This window comes from Oncorhynchus nerka, linkage group LG2, assembly GCF_034236695.1.
Source record: "Oncorhynchus nerka isolate Pitt River linkage group LG2, Oner_Uvic_2.0, whole genome shotgun sequence".
Taxonomy (NCBI): domain Eukaryota; kingdom Metazoa; phylum Chordata; class Actinopteri; order Salmoniformes; family Salmonidae; genus Oncorhynchus; species Oncorhynchus nerka.
This window is the reverse complement of record NC_088397.1, coordinates 85,680,372-85,703,259: the sequence shown is the minus strand read 5'-3', so window position 1 is coordinate 85,703,259 and position 22,888 is coordinate 85,680,372. Positions and strand designations below refer to the sequence as shown.

The window sequence follows — 22,888 nt, the reverse complement described above, 5'->3', positions numbered from 1 at the left end:
TGGAGAATAAACCCTCCTCACAGCTGCCCATGTCCCTTAATGTTGATGATGTGGTTGTTACTGACAAGAAACACATGGCTGAGCTCTTTAATCACCACTTCATTAAGTCAGGATTCCTATTTGACTCAGCCATGCATTCTTGCCCGTCCAACATTTCCTCATCCCCCACCCCTTCTAATGCAACTAGCCCCGATGCTCCTCCCTCTTTTTCCCCTGGCCCGCTACAAAGTTTCTCCCTGCAGGCGGTCACTGAATCAAAGGGGCTAAAGGAGCTCCTTAAACTTGTCCCCCAAAAAACATCTGGGCCACCCTTTCTTCTTTAAGGTTGCTGCCCCCATCATCGCCAAGCCTGTCTCTTCGTCTATACTATTCTCTCTGGAATGCAATCTGGTTTCCGCTCAGGTTATGAATGTGTCAATGCAACCTTAAAGGTCCTCAATGATGCCACCATTGCCCTTGATTCCAAGCAATGTTTTGCTGCTATTTTTATTGACTTGCCCAAAGCTTTTGATACGGTAGACCATTCCATTCTTGTGAGCTGGCTAAGAAGTATTGGTGTCTCTGAGGGGTCTTTGGCCTGGTTTGCTAACTACCTCTCTCAAAGAGTGCAGTGTATAATGTCAGAACATCTGCTGTCTCAGCCACTGCCTGTCACCAGGGGAGTACCCCAAGGCTCGATACTCGGCCCAATGCTCTTCTCAATTTACATCAACAATATAGCTCAGGCTGTAGGAAGCTCTCTCATCCATTTATATGTAGATGATACAGTCTTATACTCAGCTGGCCCCTCCCCGGATTTTGTGTTAAACGCTCTACAACAAAGCTTTCTTAGTGACCAACAAGCTTTCTCTACCCTTAACCTTGTTCTGAACACCTCCAAAACAAAGGTCATGTGGTTTGATAAGAAGAATGCTCCTCTCCCCACAGGTGTGATTACTACCTCTCAGGGTTTAGAGCTTGAGGTAGTCACCTCATACAAGTACTTGGGAGTATGGCTAGACGGTAAAGTTAAATCTATACTTGGTTTCCTTTATCGTAATCTCTCCTCTTTCACCCCAGCTGCCAAACTAACCCTGATTCAGATTTATAGATCGGCAAGTGAGGGTGCTCTCGGGCGGCTAGATGTTCTTTACCTATCGGCCATCAGATTTGCCACCAATACTCTTTATAGGACACATCACTGCACTCTATACTCCTCTGTAAACTGGTCATCTCTGTATACCCATCGCAAGACCCACTGGTTGATGCTTATTTATAAAACCCTCTTAGGCCTCACTCCCCCCTATATGAGATATCTACAGCAGTCCTCATCCTCCTCACTCACACATCCGTTCCGTAGAGTCACATTCTGTTAAAGGTCTCCAAAGCACACACATCCCTGGGTCGCTCATCTTTTCAGTTCACTGCAACTAGCGATTGGAACGAGCTGCAACAAACACTCAAACTGGACAGTTTTATCTCCATCTCTTCATTGAAAGACTCAATCATGGACACTCTTACTGACAGTTGTGGCTGCTTTGCGTGATGTATTGTCGTCTCTATAATGTTTGTACAGTGTTTTGTGCTGCTGCCATGTTGTGTTGCTACCATGCTGTGTTGTCATGTGTTGCTGCCATGTTGTGTTGCTACCATGCTGTGTTGTCATGTGTTGCTGCCATGCAATGTTGTTGTCTTAGGTCTCTCTTTATGTAGTGTTGTCTCTCTTGTCGTGATGTGTTTTGTCCTATATTTTTATTTAATTTATTTTTATTTTTATCCCAGCCCGCGTCCCCGCATGAGGACTTTTGGTAGGCCGTCATTGTAAATAAGAATTTGTTCTTAACTGACTTGCCTTAAATAAAGGTTAAATAAATAAAAGTTCACACCACAGGAACAAAAATGCAATACCCTTATCTGATCTTGTGCAAATGCAAAGTAAAGGTCCTATTAAATCCAACTGACATGCCCACAAAATTATCATAAAGTGATGTTTTCACGTGAAAATCCTGAAACGCGCCCACGACTTATTTACATATTGTAGGACGTCACGGAAACGGCATGGCGATATGGCAGAGACACTAGACAGAAATGTGTCACTGAGGAAGCCCAGAAGGAGACATACAACAGATCTCTCCTTGAGAGAGACGCCTGGAGAACAGACACACTCTCTCTCACACATGCACAAACACGTGCCCACACATTCGCACACACACTGGCACACACACTCACATACCCTCTCCCTCGCCTGATAAGCGTTAGGCCCCTAACTGTTTCTGCCCCCTGACTGTTTCAGCCACCTGACTTTTTCTGCTCCCTGACTGTTTCACCCCCCTGACTGTTTCTGCCCCCTGACTGTTTCAGCCCCCTGACTGTTTCTGCACCCTGACTGTTTCAGCCCCCTGACTGTTTCTGCCCCCTGACTGTTTCAGCCCCCTGACTGTTTCTGCCCCCTGACTGTTTCAGCACCCTGACTGTTTCTGCTCCCTGACTGTTTCAGCCCCCTGACTGTTTCTGCCCCCTGACTGTTTCTGCCCCTGACTGTTTCAGCCCCCTGACTGTTTCTGCCCCCTGACTGTTTCTGCCCCCTGACTGTTTCAGCCCCTGACTGTTTCAGCCCCTGACTGTTTCAGCCCCTGACTGTTTCAGCCCCTGACTGTTTCTGCCCCCTGACTGTTTCAGCCCCCTGACTGTTTCAGCCCCTGACTGTTTCAGCCCCTGACTGTTTCTGCCCCCTGACTGTTTCAGCCCCCTGACTGTTTTAGCCCCCTGACTGTTTCTGCCCCTGACTGTTTCTGCCCCCTGACTGTTTCAGCCCCTGACTGTTTCTGCCCCTGACTGTTTCAGCCCCTGACTGTTTCAGCCCCTCCCTGACTGTTTCTGTTGCTTTCACTAAATCACTGAAACACCCAAACACACAGTCCATCACTCATCACTATGTAGAGATGGACAACCACCCCAAACCACAACCGCAAACCGCAAACCGCAAACCACAACCCCAAACCACAACCGCAAACCCCGACCACAACCCCCAAACCCCAAACCTCACTTCAGATCAGGGTTTACTTTAGGAAAATGTGGCGCCGGACTTTTGACTGTCCACATTTACTTTTCGTCATCCAACAAGACGAGTAACGAACAGCAAAATCACTAGCCTATGTCAATCTACTATAGTAGAAAAGTTTAGGCTATCTATTCTACTGGTCAGCTTGTGGAGAAAGAAATAACCTATTTCAAACTGACTCCGGAACAGTTGTGGGACGATAGATCCCACATTCATACAACCAGTAGGCCTAGGAAACCTAGGCTGCATGAAGCAAATGTTAAAAAGCAATGAGTCTGATGCAACAGATCAGAACGTTTAGCTTAAAATGTTGATCAACTATTTTTTCTTCACATTATAAGTGCAGCAACGTGCACAAGGCAGTAGGCTACGCACAAATGTTTGTTCCATAATGCAAATAGTTGGAAAACACCATTGTCAAACGGGCACTGCACATGCAAGCGGTTTCATGTGACAGAGATGAAAATATCCATTAGAGATGTCGAAAGATAGGAAATCTAATAGACTACTTTGAAGCAAGGTAAGACATGCCTCATAATATGTATTAAAACATTCAGGTTTCAAACAATTCATTATATGTTATCAAAATGTTGCCGTTTGATGCCGCGTTCAAACAACGGGGAACTTGGAAATCTCCGACCTTAGTGCGTTCAAGACAACTGGAAACTGGGATAAAAACGAACTCAGACTGGGAAAAATAGTTTTGAACGGTCATCCAACTCGTAATTCCAACTCAGGAACTCTGGCCTCTTTCTAGAGTTCCGACATTCCAACCTGAAGATCACTGATGTCATGATTTGACCTCGTATTTGTTCCCAGTTGTCTTGAAAGCAGCACAAGATGCTGCCGCAGCAGCTCTTCCGCTGTCTGACAGATTTCCCATGTGTGATAAATAAGATACATAAATATACAGTACAAACGCAGCAATTTAATTCTACAAAATTATACAACTTGACCTGTGTGTGTCTGTGTGAAAGAGAGAGAAAGAGAGAGAGAGAGAGAGAGGGAGGGAGGGAGGGAGAGAGAGAGAGAGAGAGAGAGAGAGAGAGAGAGAGAGAGAGAGGACAAGCGATGAGCAGAGGCAGAATGAAGTAAAGGAATTCCCCTCCCTCTCTATTTCCATCCTTAATGAACAACAGGCCCAAGTGTGCTTATAATTACATGCACTTCCTCATTCCCCCCTTCTCCACTTAAGATCCTTGCCCCCTCTCTTTATCCCCTTCCTTACCCGCCTCTCAACCCCTACCTAGGGCCTCTCAACCCCTACCTAGGGCCTCTCAACCCCTACCTAGGGCCTCTCGACCCCTACCTAGGGCATTTCGACCCCTACCTAGGGCCCCTCGTCCCCTACCTAGGGCCTCTCGACCCCTACCTAGGGCCTCTCGTCTCCTACCTAGGGCCTCTCGACACATATGTTGTCTGTCAGTTAAGCGCCGGTCTCTTTTTCTGCTGGACGGACGTGAGATTGGCGAAGCCGGGCAAACCTGAATGACTGCCTTCATTTAATGCGACACAGAGCCCCATAAAAGAAGAGAATGGTTTATAGTCATGTTTCACACTTCCGAGCTCTCTCTCTCTCTCTCTCTGCCACAATGGTGCTACGGATGGAGAGAGAGAGAGAGGAGGAGAAGTTGAGGGGCATCGTAAATTACGAAAATTCATCTCTGATATGTTTTCAGACAGTTGTGGTTTCGGGAAAAATGAGGTAACCAGTGGAAAAAGAGCAGATTTTCACCAGCTGAAAAATCTAGCAATAACAGCGAGAAATGTGACTGGTTGGAAGATTTATGCTCAGGTCTCATGAGGGTAGCTCTTAAAAATACTACTATTTCAGGCCCCCATGTTGCAAAGTTACTCAAAAGCCCAATAAAACAACCCCTGTCGCTCGTTAAGTCATACAACTGCATTGTTACATTGGGAACGACTGAAAGGCAATAAATTAAATCTCCGATTCCAATTTCCTTTTTGTATGACAAACGTCTGGCTGTTAAATATTCAATGAGATTATAATATTTTTTACCCATTCTAATTACGCTACCATCTACTTGCAGTTTCTCATGATTTGTTTGCATATTTGCGTTATTATTGGTTTATTAAATACTAGACAATGACGTCCAAAGATTTCTGAGAGAACTGTAATTATAATCCTCTGTGCCAGAAGCTCCTCTACGCTTCATGAAAAGAATATGTCCCAAATAACACCCTATCCTCTATATAGTACACTTCTTCCCATGGAGGCCAGGTCAAAAATAGTGTACTCTATAGGGAATAGGGTGCCATTTGGGATGAATTCTAGCTTTTACCTTCAATACAAACATCTGGTTTTTCCCACTCCTGATTTCATGACTAATTATACACAGTCCTTGAGTCATTGTAAACCTCATCCGAAACATCAAAGGCCTTGTGAGGAGGACAAAGAGGAACACTGTAGCAGCACAGGCCTGGATTCAGTTATGAATATTCACAGCACAGGGAGAAGGAAAGATAGAGGGGGGAGAGAGAGAGAGAGAGAGGTGGGAAAGAGTGTGTGAGAGAGAGAGAAGGGAGAGAGAGTGAGACAGAAAGAGTGAGAGAAGAGGGGAGAAAGAGAGAGAGAGAAAGAGGGGAGAAAGAGAGTGAGAGAGAGAGATATAAGAGGGAGAAAGAGTGTGAGAGAGAGAAAGAGAGGAAAGGAAAGAGAGAGGGAAAAAAAGAGAGAGGGAGAGAAAAGAGAGATGTGAAATAAAGAGTGGAAATAACAGAGAGTAACAGAGAAATAGAGAGATGGGAAACAGAGAGAAAGAGAGGAGGTAGGTGTTACCTTGAGGAAGGGAATGACGAAGGGCCTCAGGGGAAAGTTGGTGGCCTCCTGGAGCCTTGAGTGGAACTCCTCGATGGTGACTGTTGAATTCTGGGACACATAGAGATCAGCCAATCACAATTCACCTCTTAAGGTTCAATTTATTTGTCTCCATCACTGAGCTTGACATTGTGCGTATTCCAGATCAACTACATTGCAGCTGCCAGAGTCCATTTGTAGATCAGTCCAAATAGATTCTCTCAGACATGAGGATAGACTTGAATCCCTTTGAGTGACCAGAGAAATAACTATATGGCACCAAAAGTCAGTTTCCCTTTCAACTGCTGATCAACTTGTTCATGGATGAATGATGTGCAACAGATTATATGTACAGTGGGGAGAACAAGTACTTGATACACTGCCGATTTAGCATGTTTTCCTACTTACAAAGCATGTAAAGGTCTGTAATTTTTATCATAGGTACACTTCACATTGTCATAGGTATACAATCACATTGTATGATTTTTAAGTAATTAATTTGCATTTTATTGCATGACATAAGTATTTGATCACCTACCAACCAGTAAGAATTCCGGCTCTCACAGACCCGTTAGTTTTTCAAATATTAAGTTCTGCTTTTCTGATGTATCAAATACTTATGTCATGCAATAAAATGCAAATTAATTACTTAAAAAACATACCCTGTGATTTTCTGGATTTTTGTTTTAGATTCCGTCTCACAGTTGTACCTATGATAAAAATTACAGACCTCTACATGCTTTGTAAGTAGGAAAACCTGCAAAATCGGCAGTGTATCAAATACTTGTTCTCCCCACTGTAGGTATAATGTGCAGCACAGGACTCAATATGTTGCAGATGGGGCCTGTCAAAACCAATACCGTGTGTCCATTTGGGCCACATAAACTGAATATACAGCCATGTTCCATTGAATGAAAACATCTGACGAAATAAAATCACGCCCAACATAAATAACACATACTGTCTTTTCTATTTTGGGCAGATATTTATACTGGTATTAAAAGTAACATATTCATATGTTCAAATATTTCATTCTACATATATCACTTAAATTTGATTTGACTCCATTCAATTCAGTTCAACTAATTTAAATCATCGAAACACATCTCAAATCAAATGCAACTATGTTGACATATCAATACAGAATAAGTGACAATGTTTTATGGGAGTTTCCATCCATCTATTTCTCCATCATTCCTAAAATGTTTTATCACCCACTCACCACGAGGGCCAGCACCAGGTTGCGGACACTCTCTCCGATCTCGGGCGAGATGTCATTGCCGAACTGCTGCAGCGTCGTCAGGAAGCGTTTGAGCTTGCTGAGCTGTCGGGCGCCGCATGTGGCCGGGAGCTGCTGATTGGCCAGCGAGGAGGAAGATGAGGAGCTAGGCCCATTGCTGTAGCGCTGGGGCGGCGAGGGCACAGCATTTAGGGTGGGCGGGGAGTGGTGGATTCCATTGGTCACTGGGTGAGGGAAGAGGCGGGATGGGGAGGGAGAGGAGCAAATGAGAGGTCGGCGTAGGAGGTCAAAAAAGTTTATCAAATGTGGTCCAACATGGGAGGTAGTACTTCGACTGGATGGGCTGATGCAAATGCTACAGAGGGACAATACATATCACATTCATTATCGAATCACCAGGTCTTTCATATGGAATCCTGATTTATACCTATCTGATCTAGGCCCGGGTTACAGTCCAGGCCTTTGTGACAACAAAGGGGGCTTTATAAATACATGTTATTATTATATGGCCATAAAGTAAAGCAGACAAAAAAGGAAGCCTTTCAGATATATCAGAATACTCCAAAATCGTTTACCACAATGCCCTAATTCATCTATGGATAATGGATATTACGAGGCTGCAGACCCAGGACGCTCCTCTATGGGGAGCTAGTGGTGGTAAGAGTCTTAACGTCCCTTAAATTGACTGTCAATAAAGCACAAATTGAATCCTGCACTTTCTTCATTACTTCCAGGTTTATGGGTACATTTCCTGCTGTACTTCCTGGGGATGACTGCTCCAGTCATTCTATTTCTATGGTAAGAGTGCTAATATCTGTGGTACTCACGAGTGGTGGAGGAGAAGGAGGCTGGCCGGGGTCCGCTGGGGTTCACGGAGGGCAGGGGCGGCATGGTGGCACTGCTGCTGCTGGGCACTGGTCTGGGGACTGGTCTGGGGACTGGTCTGGAATGAGTCTTGACATCCACAGGAGAGCCGGGCATGGCAGGGGTCTTCTTCTCACCACTGTCTGAGGAGGAGGAGAGAGGGAGGGGAGGGAGAAATAAGGGAGGGAGAGAGTAGGGATGGAGAGATAGGGGAGGAAGAGAGAGCGAGAGAGAAGAGGAAGGGAGAGAGAGAGAAGGGATGGAGAGATAGGGGAGGAAGAGAGAGCGAGAGAGAAGAGGAAGGGAGAGAGAGAGCGAGAGAGAGAGAGAGAGCGAGAGAGAGAGCGAGAGAGAGGAGGGACAGGGTCAATAGGTGCATGACAGAGATGTTTTGTGGTCAAGGTGTTCAAACAGCTGCATGTATGTACACACACACATTCATGCATATACGTACACACACACGCTAATGTGGAGAAGTAGGTTTGCAGTCTGGTTTCCATCATCAGCCACTCAAATTACAAACCCACATAAACACACACTATCCTCCGCATCAATGTGTGTGTGTGTGCTAACTTGACACAACTGTGGGAAGCGTTGGACCAGTATCCAACATGGACCAGTATCCCTGTGGGACACTTTCACAGTATCCCTGCGTCCACACCTGATGAATTCAGGCTTTTCTGAGGGCGAAAGGGTGGGGTGCAACTCAATATTAGAAAGGTGTACACCCATTTGCCCTCAGAACAGCCTCAGTTTGTCGGGGCATGGAATCCACAAGGTATCTAAAGCGTTCCACAGGGATATATGGCTCAACCTCTGAATGGCACATACACAATCCATGTCTCAACTGTCTCACTCTCAAGGCCTAAACATCCTTCTTTAACCTGTCTCCTCCCTTTCATCTATGCTGACTAAAGCGGATTTAACAGGTGACATCAACAAGGAATCATAGCTTTCACCTGGATTCACCTGATCAGTCTGTGTCATGGAAAGAGAAGGTAATCTTAATGTTTTGTCCACTCTGTGTGAGTGTTAAGATGAGTGACTGAACATTTCCAGACTCAATATTATCAATGTCCCCAGCTTTTTCATGGAAGAAAACAACAGCAGAACCTCCCCTTCCTCCACCCTCCTTCTGCCTCTGGTAGAGCAACCAGATGTCTTGGGGTCTAGCCTTGCCTTGACATGCTCAACCCTTCCATTGAGATCCATGGCAGAAGTGCTAATGAAGAAAAGCCATTGTGTTTGTGGAGAAGAATGGCCCTTCATTGAGCCAGTGGGGCCGAAGAAAGAAGGAAAAGAGGGCGGGAGCTATTTCACGCTTTACTAACAAGATCGCAAAAGCTTTTGAATGTTAAACGCATACTTCTCAATATGCCACGGCCAATGAATGAAATGAATGGGACCACCAGATCAGGGGATGGGGGAGAGAGAGATGGTAATAATCTTTAGATCAGAGGGCATCTGTGTTCGTCCGATCCCCATGAAGACTGGGTCTGGTCTCTATTTGGAGTGGATCAGATGCTTCCAACTGCTTTTAGACAGATGATTAACAGACAATCAGTTTTAAAGGGTAAAAGGTTGGGTGAGAGGTTCCTTGGTTTTAGGGTTTTTCTTTAGAGCCAGACTATTATGCTCTTTTGATGTCATGAACTGAGCATCTGCCTTCATACACAAACATATGAATGCAACAGCCAGTACTTCAGTGATTTTTAAGCGTGTTTGAGATGGAGAGCGATATGGCATTTAATATGCCAGCATGTGATGATAAACAATTAAGGTAAAAACTAGGAAATGAAAAAACAGGCCACTGCAGGATGTGGTTCCACTGTGGACTTGATGGATGGACTCCAAAGGAGGGGCTCCCGATGATATTGGCATGTTGAAATAACCAATACGCCTCATGACTAGGGTGGTTCGTAGACATACCCCTTTAGAAAAAGGAAAAGCAACAAAGGTATATGCTTGCTTACACTGAAAACATATGAGTTGTTTCAGCTAAATATTATTAAGTATTATTTTATTTTTTATTTTTTAGTTTACTCAACTTTTTGGTAAAAGTGGTATATGAACTTAATACTTTTAGTTGGGCTAAACTTAGCTCCAACAATAATTCTGTCAACTTAAAAATATGTGTTTGCTCAAATTGTCTCATATGTTCATTCAACTAGAAATGTGGGCATGTTACCTAAAAAAGGCTGTGGAACTAGTTACACACACAGAGCTTTTAACAGACAATGTTTTCAACTTACATATTTCACAAACATAATTACATTGTGCATGTTCATTTATACAGTAATTAATAATCAACATGTCCTCATCTGGGATTTGAACTCACAAAATCTTGGTTCACTTTGCACTCCAAAGTAAATCTTAGCTCTGTTAAAATTACACTCAAGAAAAAATATTTGATTTATCATAGTGATTAAGTAGTAAAAATATGCCATACCAACATCAAGACAACAACTGTAAACAGAAAAACATCAATTGCTTAAATAAGAAAATGGAATCAGCTTTTTGACACAGACATGGTTGCGTAACAGGAAGATCGGGGTAGCCATGAAAAAACAGGTTGTGTGTTCAAGTCCCAGGTGAGGACATGTTGAATGCATGTCAACATGGGTCAAATATGTCAGTTAAAAGCACTGTGTTTGTAACCAGTTGCACACCCATTTTTAAATAAGATGCCCAAATAATAATTTATATTCTAGTTGAATGAACATATGAGACAAGTTGAGTAAACACATTTTAAATTGGCTGTGGAACCAGATACTTAATAACAGGGTTTTGGTTTTAGAAGTGGGGGGACGACGACATAGATAGATATATATATTTTTTTATCCAATTGGATAAACACTCCAAACAGCCTACCCAACTGCTCGGAGGAGACCGCATGGTCCTAAAGCACGCCGTTGCCTCGTTTTGTATCACATTCCAATGATAAAACCGGGGGGGGGACAAAAATGTAATTTCAGAATGTGGGAGGGACATGACCCCAGTGAAAGTTGCACCCCTACTTAATAATAATGAATTAAAACTGTAATGTAAATGTAAAACAACTAGATTTGTGGATGTTTTTTTTATACAGTGTAATACTCAAGTACATGTACAGTTGAAGTCGGAAGTTTACATACACCTTAGGTAAATACATTTGAAATCCAGTTATTCACAGTTCCTGAAATTTAATCCTAGTAAAAATTCCCTGTTTTAGGTCAGTTAGGATCACCACTTTATTTGAAGAATGACAGAGCTGGTGTAACTAAGTCGGGTTTGTAGGCCTCCTTGCACACACATGCTTTTTCAGTTCTGCCCACAAATTTTCTATAGGATTGAGGTCAGGGCTTTATGATGGCCACTCCAATACCCTGACTTTGTTTTCCTCCCTCATGATGCCATCTATTTTGTGAAGTGCAACAGACCCACCTGCAGCAAGCACCCCCACAACATGATGCTGCCACCCCCGTGCATCACGGGTTGCGATGGTGTTCTTCGGCTTCCAAGCATCCCCCTTTTTCCTAGAACATAACGACGGCCTTCATGGCCAAACAGTTCTATTTTTGTTTCATCAGACCAGAGGACATTTCTCCAAAAAGTACCATCTTTGTCCCCATGTGTAGTTGCTTTGGCTTTTTTATGGCGGTTTTGGAACAGTGGATTCTTCCTTGCTGAGCAGCCTTTCAGGTTATGTCGATATAGGACTTGATTTACTGTGGATATAGATACGTTTGTACCGGTTTCCTCCAGAATCTTCACAATTTCCTTTGTTGTTGTTCTGGGATTGATTTGCACTTTTCACACCAAAGTACGTTCATCTCAGGCATTTGGAAACTGCTGGCTGATTTATTTTGATTTTCTATGATGTCAAGCAAAGAGGCACTGAGATTGAAGGTAGGCCTTGAAATACATCCACAGGTACACCTCCAATTGACTCAAATGATGTCAATTAGCCTATCAGAAGCTTCTAAAGCCATGACATAATTTTCAGGAATTTTCCAAGCTGTTTAAAGGCACAGTCAACTTAGTGTATGTAAACTTCTGACCCACTGGAATTGTGATACAGTTAATTATAAGTGAAATAATCTGTTTGTAAACAATTGTTTGAAAAATGACTGGTGACATGTACAAAGTAGATGTCCTAACCGACTTGCCAGAAATATAGTTTGTTAACAAGAAATTTGTGGAGTGATTGAAAAATGAGTTTTAATGACTACAACCTAAGTGTATGTAAACTTACCGACTTCAACTGTTGAATTAATAAAGCCAGCAGACAAGCATGTGCACACACACACATTCCCACACAACAGTGAGGGTTCACCTGAACTCTCTGGATTACAGCGCTGCACCCTGCCATTTGACCGCTCGCTCTGCCCTTGCATCTGAGCCCCGCTCTGACTCTACCCTCCCTTCATTTCTCACCCTATTCTTGTCCTCCCCTCTCTCCTTCTCTCCATCTCTCTCTCTCTCTCTCTCCGCACCCCATGGTCTGCCTTCTATCGCACCACCTGTTCAGGAGAGCAGGAGGGGCAGGAAGAAAGGCTATACACAGCAATTTGGGCTTCTGTCTCGCACACACGCACGTGGCACAGTGACGGGAATACACAAGCCCGCACACACACACATACACCGTGCCAGCACTTGACAGAGAGCAGCCTGGAGCACACACACTGGTTCCAATGCTCCACACGTCTCAATAAATGATCCATGGGACGTATAGCTCCACAAGTCTCAATAACATGATCCATGGGACGTATAGCTCCACACGTCTCAATAACACGATCCATGGGACGTGTAGCTCCACACGTCTCAATAACACGATCCATGGGACGTGTAGCTCCACACGTCTCAATAACACGATCCATGGGACGTGTAGCTCCACACGTCTCAATAACACGATCCATGGGACGTGTAGCTCCACACGTCTCAATAACACGATCCATGGGACGTGTAGCTCCACACGTCTCAATAACACGATCCATGGGACGTATAGCTCCACACGTCTCAATAACACGATCCATGGGACGTATAGCTCCACACGTCTCAATAACACGATCCATGGGACGTATAGCTCCACACGTCTCAATAACACGATCCATGGGACGTATAGCTCCACACGCCTCAATAACACGATCCATGGGACGTATAGCTCCACACGTCTCAATAACACGATCCATGGGACGTATAGCTCCACACGTCTCAATAACACGATCCATGGGACGTATAGCTCCACACGTCTCAATAACACGATCCATGGGACGTATAGCTCCACACGTCTCAATAACACGATCCATGGGACGTATAGCTCCACACGTCTCAATAACACGATCCATGGGACGTATAGCTCCACACGTCTCAATAACACGATCCATGGGACGTATAGCTCCACACGTCTCAATAACACGATCCATGGGACGTATAGCTCCACACGTCTCAATAACACGATCCATGGGACGTATAGCTCCATGCGTCTCAATAACACGATCCATGGGACGTATAGCTCCACACGTCTCAATAACATGATCCATGGGACGTATAGCTTCAAATCAAATCTTATTAGTCACATGCGTTGAATACAAGCCCCTAACCAACAAAGTACTGAGTAAAGGGTCTGAATACTTAAGTAAATGTGATATTTCTGTTTTTTTATTTTTATAAATTAGCAAAAATGTATAAAAACCTGTTTTTGCTTTGTCATTATTGGGTATTGTGTGTATATTGACAAGGGAAAAAAACAATGTAATCAATTTTAGAATAAGGCTGTAACTTAACAAAAAATTCAAGGGGTCTGAATACTTCCCGAATGCACGTATAACTTCATAATAACAATATCAGTATTAATGAGGATGATGTCTCAATAACACAATCCCTTGGATGTATAACTTCGTAATAACAATATCAGTATTAATGAGGATGATGTCTCAATAACACAATCCCTTGGACGTATAACTTCATAATAACAATATGAGTATTAATGAGGATGATGTCTCAATAACACAATCCCTTGGACGTATAACTTCATAATAACAATATCAGTATTAATGAGGATGATGTCTCAATAACACAATCCCTTGGACGTATAACTTCATAATAACAATATGAGTATTAATGAGGATGATGTCTCAATAACACAATCCCTTGGACGTATAACTTCATAATAACAATATCAGTATTAATGAGGATGATGTCTCAATAACACAATCCCTTGGACGTATAACTTCATAATAACAATATGAGTATTAATGAGGATGATGTCTCAATAACACAATCCCTTGGACGTATAACTTCATAATAACAATATGAGTATTAATGAGGATGATGTCTCAATAACACAATCCCTTGACGTATAACTTCATAATAACAATATGAGTATTAATGAGGATGATGTCTCAATAACACAATCCCTTGGACGTATAACTTCATAATAACAATATGAGTATTAATGAGGATGATGTCTCAATAACACAATCCCTTGGACGTATAACTTCATAATAACAATATGAGTATTAATGAGGATGATGTCTCAATAACACAATCCCTTGGACGTATAACTTCATAATAACAATATGAGTATTAATGAGGATGATGTCTCAATAACACAATCCCTTGGACGTATAACTTCATAGTAACAATATGAGTATTAATGAGGATGATGTCTCAATAACACAATCCCTTGGACGTATAACTTCATAATAACAATATCAGTATTAATGAGGATGATGTCTCAATAACACAATCCCTTGGACGTATAACTTCATAATAACAATATCAGTATTAATGAGGATGATGTCTCAATAACACAATCCCTTGGACGTATAACTTCATAATAACAATATGAGTATTAATGAGGATGATGTCTCAATAACACAATCCCTTGGACGTATAACTTCATAATAACAATATGAGTATTAATGAGGATGATGTCTCAATAACACAATCCCTTGGACGTATAACTTCATAATAACAATATGAGTATTAATGAGGATGATGTCTCAATAACACAATCCCTTGGACGTATAACTTCATAACAACAATATGAGTATTAATGAGGATGATGTCTCAATAACACAATCCCTTGGACGTATAACTTCGTAATAACAATATGAGTTCCGCCAACACAATAGAAAGCTGATATGCAACTCTATCCTCTGAGTAAACCCCTCCATTGCTTCCAATATATTGATTTGTGTTTAGTGGTTCATATGTACAAAGTGTATCAGAGTATATGAGTGCTGATCTAGGATCACTTTTTCATTTTATATCAGTTTTACCTTTTAGATCATAATATGATATGGACGGGGACACCTGATTCCAGATCAGGACTCCTACTCTGAGAAGCTTTGTGAATATGGGCCAGAGTGCATCTATCTCAAGTCAAAATAATAGACAGTATTAAAAAAACTATATTTCTTTCCAGTTCCTTTACCAAGCACTGTCACCTGAGACCCCTACCACTGTCAGTCTGTCACCTGAGACCCCTACCACTGTCAGTCTGTCACCTGAGACCCCTACCACTGTCAGTCTGTCACCTGAGACCCCTACCACTGTCAGTCTGTCACCTGAGACCACTACTATTGTCAGTTTGTCACCTGAGACCACTACTATTGTCAGTCTGTCACCTGAGACCACTACCACTGTCAGTCTGTCACCTGAGACCACTACCACTGTCAGTCTGTCACCTGAGACCACTAATATTGTCAGTTTGTCACCTGAGACCACTACTATTGTCAGTCTGTCACCTGAGACCACTACTACTGTCAGTCTGTCACCTGAGACCACTACCACTGTCAGTCTGTCACCTGAGACCACTACCACTGTCAGTCTGTCACCTGAGACCACTACTATTGTCAGTTTGTCACCTGAGACCACTACTATTGTCAGTCTGTCACCTGAGACCACTACTACTGTCAGTCTGTCACCTGAGACCACTACTACTGTCAGTCTGTCACCTGAGACCACTACCACTGTCAGTCTGTAACCTGAGACCACTACCACTGTCAGTCTGTCACCTGAGACCACTACTACTGTCAGTCTGTCACCTGAGACCACTACTACTGTCAGTCTGTCACCTGAGACCACTACTATTGTCAGTTTGTCACCTGAGACCACTACTATTGTCAGTCTGTCACCTGAGACCACTACTACTGTCAGTCTGTCACCTGAGACCACTACTATTGTCAGTCTGTCACCTGAGACCACTACTACTGTCAGTCTGTCACCTGAGACCACTACTACTGTCAGTCTGTCACCTGAGACCACTACCACTGTCAGTCTGTAACCTGAGACCACTACCACTGTCAGTCTGTCACCTGAGACCACTACTACTATCAGTCTGTCACCTGAGACCACTACCACTTTCAGTCTGTAACCTGAGACCACTACCACTGTCAGTCTGTCACCTGAGACCACTACCACTGTCAGTCTGTAACCTGAGACCACTACCACTTTCAGTCTGTAACCTGAGACCACTACTACTGTCAGTCTGTCACCTGAGACCACTACCACTGTCAGTCTGTCACCTCAGACCACTACTACTGTCAGTCTGTCACCTGAGACCACTACTACTGTCAGTCTGTCACCTGAGACCACTACTATTGTCAGTTTGTCACCTGAGACCACTACCACTGTCAGTCTGTCACCTGAGACCACTACCACTGTCAGTCTGTAACCTGAGACCACTACCACTGTCAGTCTGTAACCTGAGACCACTACTACTGTCAGTCTGTCACCTGAGACCACTACTACTGTCAGTCTGTCACCTGAGACCACTACTATTGTCAGTTTGTCACCTGAGACCACTACCACTGTCAGTCTGTCACCTGAGACCACTACCACTGTCAGTCTGTAACCTGAGACCACTACCACTGTCAGTCTGTAACCTGAGACCACTACTACTGTCAGTCTGTCACCTGAGACCACTACTACTGTCAGTCTGTCACCTGAGACCACTACCACTGTCAGTCTGTCACCCAAGATCACTACTACTGTCAGTCTGTCACCTGAGACCACTACCACTGTCAGTCTGTCACCTGAGACCACTACTACTGTCAGTCTGTCACCTGAGACCACTACCACTGTCAGTCTGTCACCTGAGACCACTACTACTGTCAGTCTGTCACCCGAGACCACTACTACTGTCAGTCTGTCACCCAAGACCACTACTACTGTCAGTCTGTCACCTGAGACCACTACTACTGTCAGTCTGTCACCTGAGACCACTACCACTGTCAGTCTGTCACCCGAGACCACTACTACTGTCAGTCTGTAACCTGAGACCACTACCACTAGTCTGTCCTGGAGACCACTCTGTCAGTCCACCTGAGACCACTACTACTGTCAGTCTGTCACCTGAGACCACTACTATTGTCAGTTTGTCACCTGAGACCACTACCACTGTCAGTCTGTCACCTGAGACCACTAACCTGAGACCACTACCACTGTCAGTCTGTCACCTGAGACCACTACTACTGTCAGTCTGTCACCTGAGACCACTACTACTGTCAGTCTGTCACCTGAGACCACTACCACTGTCAGTCTGTCACCCAAGACCACTACTACTGTCAGTCTGTCACCTGAGACCACTACCACTGTCAGTCTGTCACCTGAGACCACTACTACTGTCAGTCTGTCACCTGAGACCACTACCACTGTCAGTCTGTCACCTGAGACCACTACTACTGTCAGTCTGTCACCCGAGACCACTACTACTGTCAGTCTGTCACCCAAGACCACTACTACTGTCAGTCTGTCACCTGAGACCACTACTACTGTCAGTCTGTCACCTGAGACCACTACCACTGTCAGTCTGTCACCCGAGACCACTACTACTGTCAGTCTGTCACCCAAGACCACTACTACTGTCAGTCTGTCACCTGAGACCACTACTACTGTCAGTCTGTCACCTGTCTGTCACCACCTGAGACCACTACTACTGTCAGTCTGTCACCCGAGACCACTACTACTGAGACCACTACTACTGTCAGTCTGTCACCTGAGACCACTACCACTGTGAGACCACCACTACTACTGTCAGTCTGTCACCCGAGACCACTACTACTGTCAGTCTGTCACCTGAGACCACTACTACTGTCAGTCTGTCACCCGAGACCACTACTACTGTCAGTCTGTCACCCGAGACCACTACTACTGTCAGTCTGTCACCCGAGACCACTACCACTGTGAGTCTGTCACCCGAGACCACTACTACTGTCAGTCTGTCACCCGAGACCACTACTACTGTCAGTCTGTCACCCGAGACCACGACTACTGTCAGTCTGTCACCCGAGACCACTACTACTGTCAGTCTGTCACCCGAGACCACTACTACTGTGAGTCTGTCACATGATGGACACATCAAGCAGCTGGCACATCAGCCAAAACACACGCGCACACACACACACTGACTAACACGCGAAAAATAGTCTGGAAAGTAATGCTGTAGTGTACATATTAACTGAAGTTTTCAAAGATATGGTTTATATTAAAAATAAATAAATACATTCTGTGTAAAGGACAGTAGAATAGAATCTAATAGAATAGTGCTAGATAAGATAAGAATGGAATCCAATAGAAAAGGGCTAGATAAGAGTAGAATAGCATCCAATAGAATAGGGTTGGATAAGAGTAGAATAGCATCCAATAGAATAGGGCTAGATAAGAGTCAAACAGAATCAAATAGAATAGGGCTAGATAAGAGTAGAATAGAATCCAATAGAATAGGGCTAGATAAGAGTAGAATAGAATCCAATAGAATAGGGCTAGATAGGAGTAGAATAGAATCCAATAGAATAGGGCTAGATAAGAGTAGAATAGAATCTAATAGAATAGGGCTAGATAAGAGTAGAATAGAATCCAATAGAATAGGGCTAGATAAGAGTAGAATAGAATCCAATAGAATAGGGCTAGATAAGAGTAGAATAGAATCCAATAGAATAGGGCTAGATAAGAGTAGAATAGAATCCAATAGAATAGGGCTAGATAAGAGTAGAATATAGTCCAATAGAATAGGGTTGGATAAGAGTAGAATAGAATCCAATAGAATAGGGTTGGATAAGAGTAGAATAGAATCCAATAGAATAGGGCTAGATAAGAGTAGAATAGAATCCAATAGAATAGGGCTAGATAAGAGTAGAATAGGGCAAAAATGGGGAGTCTGACTGAACAAGCATCTAAATAGATTCATATGTAATTTAAAGGTAGGTGGGGACCATGTCAGAAAAGTGAAAATATAAAGCACTTCAAATACATTTGATAAAGAAATATCAACAACAACACAACTATTAAACACTTCTTCTTAAATCATTCATCTTCATTTATTCTTCATAGATAGACATATATTGTGCTCCTCTCCTGTGCACCAGGTGTCTCTAATCTCCCACTCTAATAAGCGCGCAATCTAACAGCTGTGGAGGGGGAGAGCGAGAGAGAGAAAGAGCCATGAGAGACAGAGAGAGCGAGAGAGAAAGGGAGACACAGAGAGAGAGCGACGGAGAGAAAAAGAGAGATAGAAAAGAGGAATGTTTTGAGAAACAGATGAAGTGGTGAACTGGAAGGCCCGACACCTCCTCCCTGCTACGGTGTATTACCACAAGGCCAGTAAAAGAGTCACTACATTTAATAACTAGATCAAACGTGACACACGTGTGTGTGTCTTGAGGCTATTTGTGTTATATTTGAGTAAGTAATCAGATGAAAAATGCAGATATAAGACAAAAGGTAGAGGAATGTTTGTGTGATAAGAGTGACAACTTGTGTGGTACTGACAATTTGACTTTCAACTACAGGTTGTCAGATACAACAGATCTGAGTCTCAAGGAAGATAAAACACCTATTATCATGTTGTTTCATGATCTAAATTCAGTGTAGAAGACCCATGCTGTCAGTTCTGTGCCCCCTCACACACCTAGAGGCTGTCATGTGGGATGGAGTGAAAGGAGAGGCAGTGCACCACTTATCACTGTCTGACAGCTTCCTCTGAACACACACACACACACACACACACACACACACACACACACACACACACACACACACACACACACACACACACACACACACACACACACACACACACACACACACACACACACACACACACACACACACACACACACACACACGCCCCATGTCACAACTCAGGGACATTTCCTGCCATGTGGGCCATTCCAACCCACACATAGCCAACCTTGATGTTGTAACTTAATAAGGACACCTGACAGACAATGTGACTGTACAACAACAACAGCAAGAACAACAGCACCAATGTCTGAAACAACAAATAGAGAAGCGCTTCTAAAGAAAGAGTCAAAATGACTAGATTCTGAAAGGTCGAATTTTGCTTGTGATTTTAGAAAGATACATTTCCATCAAAATACCTGGTTCTAAACTCGGAATGCTTAAATCCATATAAAATTAATTACAACACAAAAAAGGAGCAATGCACCCACCTATCTAACGCCCCGCACTCCTACCAACAAAACACTCAGGAAATATAGAGAGGGAGAGAAACAGAGAGAGAAAGAGAGAGAGAAAGAGGGAAAAAGAGAGACAACGGGAGAGAGAAGGAGAAAAAGAACGAGAGAGTCAAAGAGGACAAGAACAGAGGAAGAAGCCTGCCCACAAAGCCAAGGACACAAAAGGGTTTTAAGCTATCAGCCCTTAGCACCACAACCAGTACCGTTGCTGCCTCGATTTCCCCGGCCCCCTCCTCATCCCTCCTTCCTCTGTCCCCCATCCTCCATATGGATCTAATCGGGCAAGAGGCTGGCCAGCTGGGACCCCCAACAGTCACCTGTGAAGGAGACAGAAGGGACAGAAGGGCCCCGGCTCCCCCAGCCAAGGGGAGAAACACAATGCTGTGTTCCAAGGGAAGCAGAGGAGGTGGAGGGCGGGTGGGATAGAGGGAGGATGGGATAGAGGGAGGGAGAAGGGGATAGAGGGAGGATGGGATAGAGGGAGGGAGAGGGGTGTAAAGGGAGGGAGGAGGGATAGGGGAGGAGAGGGGTTTAAAGGGAGGAGGGGATAGGGGAGGGAGAGGGGATATAGGGAGGGAGGGGGATATAGGGAGGATGGGATAGAGGGAGGGAGAAGGGGATAGAGGGAGGATGGGATAGAGGGAGGGAGGGGGTGTAAAGGGGGAGGAGGGGATAGAGGGAGGGATAAGGGGATAGAGGGAGGGAGAGGGGTTTAAAGGGAGGAGGGGATAGGGGGAGGGAGAGGGGGATAGGGAGGGAGGGGGGATATAGGGAGGATGGGATAGAGGGGAGGGAGAGGGGTTTAGAGGAGGGAGGAGGGATAGAGGGAGGGAGAGGGGATAAAGGAAGGAGAGGGGATATAGGGAGGGAGGAGGGGATAGAGAGAGGGGGAGATGGGGATATAGGGAGGGAGGGGAGGGATATAGGGAGGGATATAGGAGGGAGAGGGAGATAGAGGGAGGGAGGGAGGGAGAGGAGGATAAGGGAGGGAGAGGGATATAGGGAGGGAGGGAGGGGGTGATAGAGGGAGGGAGGGGGATAGAGGGAGGGAGGAGGGATAGAGGGAGGGATAGAGGGAGGGAGGAGGATAGAGGGAGGGAGAGGGGATAGAGGGAGGATGGGATAGAGGGAGGGAGGGGGATAGAGGAGGATGGGAGAGGGAGGAGAGGGGGGATAGAGGGAGGATGGGATAGAGGGAGGGAGAGGGGGATAGAGGGAGGATGGGATAGAGGGAGGAGAAGGGGATGGGGAGGATGGGAGAGGGAGGGAGAGGGGTGTAAAGGGAGGGAGGAGGGGATAGAGGGAGGGAGGGGAGAGGAGAGGGGTTTAAAGGGACGGAGAGGGGATAGGGGGAGGGAGAGGGGATATAGGGAGGGAGAGGGGATATAGGGAGGATGGGATAGAGGGAGGGAGAGGGGTTTAGAGGGAGGGAGGAGGGATAGAGGGAGGGAGAGGTGGATAGAGGGAGGAGAGGGTTTAGAGGGAGGGAGGAGGGGATAGAGGGAGGGAGAGGTGGATAGAGGGAGGGAGAGGAGGATAGAGGGAGGGAGAGGGGATAGAGGGAGGGAGAGGGGTTTAGAGGGAGGGAGGAGGGGGATAGAGGGAGGGAGAGGAGGATAGAGGGAGGGAGAGGGGTTTAGAGGGAGGGAGGAGGGGATAGAGGGAGGGAGAGGAGGATAGGGGAGGGAGGGAGGATAGAGGGAGGGAGAGGGGATATAGGGAGGGAGGAGGGGATAGAGAGAGGGGAGAGAGGGGGATATAGGGAGGGAGAGGGGGGGGATATAGGGAGGGATATAGGAGGGAGAGGGAGATAGAGGGAGGGAGGGAGAGGAGGATAAGGGGAGGGAGAGGGAGATGGGATATAGGGAGGAGGAGGGGATAGAGGGAGGGAGAGGGGATAGGGAGGGAGGGGGATATAGGGAGGATGGGATAGAGGGAGGGAGAAGGGGATAGAGGGAGGATGGGATAGAGGGAGGGAGAGGGTGTAAAGGGAGGGAGGAGGGGATAGAGGGAGGGATAAGGGATAGAGGGAGGGAGAGGGGTTTAAAGGGAGGAGGGGATAGGGGGAGGGAGAGGGGGATATAGGGAGGGAGAGGGGGATATAGGGAGGATGGGATAGAGGGAGGGAGAGGGGTTTAGAGGGGGGAGGAGGGGATAGAGGGAGGGAGAGGGGGATAAAGGAAGGGAGAGGGGATATAGGGAGGGAGGAGGGGATAGAGGGGATAGGGAGGGAGGGGGATGGGAGGGATATAGGAGGGAGAGGAGAGAGGGAGGGAGGGAGGGAGAGGAGGATAAGGGGAGGGAGAGGGGATATAGGGAGGAGGAGGGGATAGAGGGAGGGAGAAGGGGATAGAGGGAGGGAGGAGGGATAGAGGGAGGGAGGAGGGGATAGAGGGAGGGAGGAGGGGATAGAGGGAGGGAGAGGGGGATAGAGGGAGGATGGGATAGAGGGAGGGAGA

At 45.2% G+C, this 22,888-nt stretch overlaps 1 protein-coding gene across 1 annotated transcript in view; it reads right to left on the bottom strand.

Annotated features, from left to right (window-relative positions):
• Nucleotides 1–22,888, bottom strand: part of LOC115144040 (protein CBFA2T2-like) — an 86,526-nt gene that overhangs the window by 19,932 nt on the left and 43,706 nt on the right. The window contains 3 exon segments of the mRNA XM_065004098.1: nt 5,841–5,930; nt 7,081–7,322; nt 7,926–8,105. Of these exon segments, the coding sequence (XP_064860170.1) occupies nt 5,841–5,930; nt 7,081–7,322; nt 7,926–8,105 (512 nt within the window).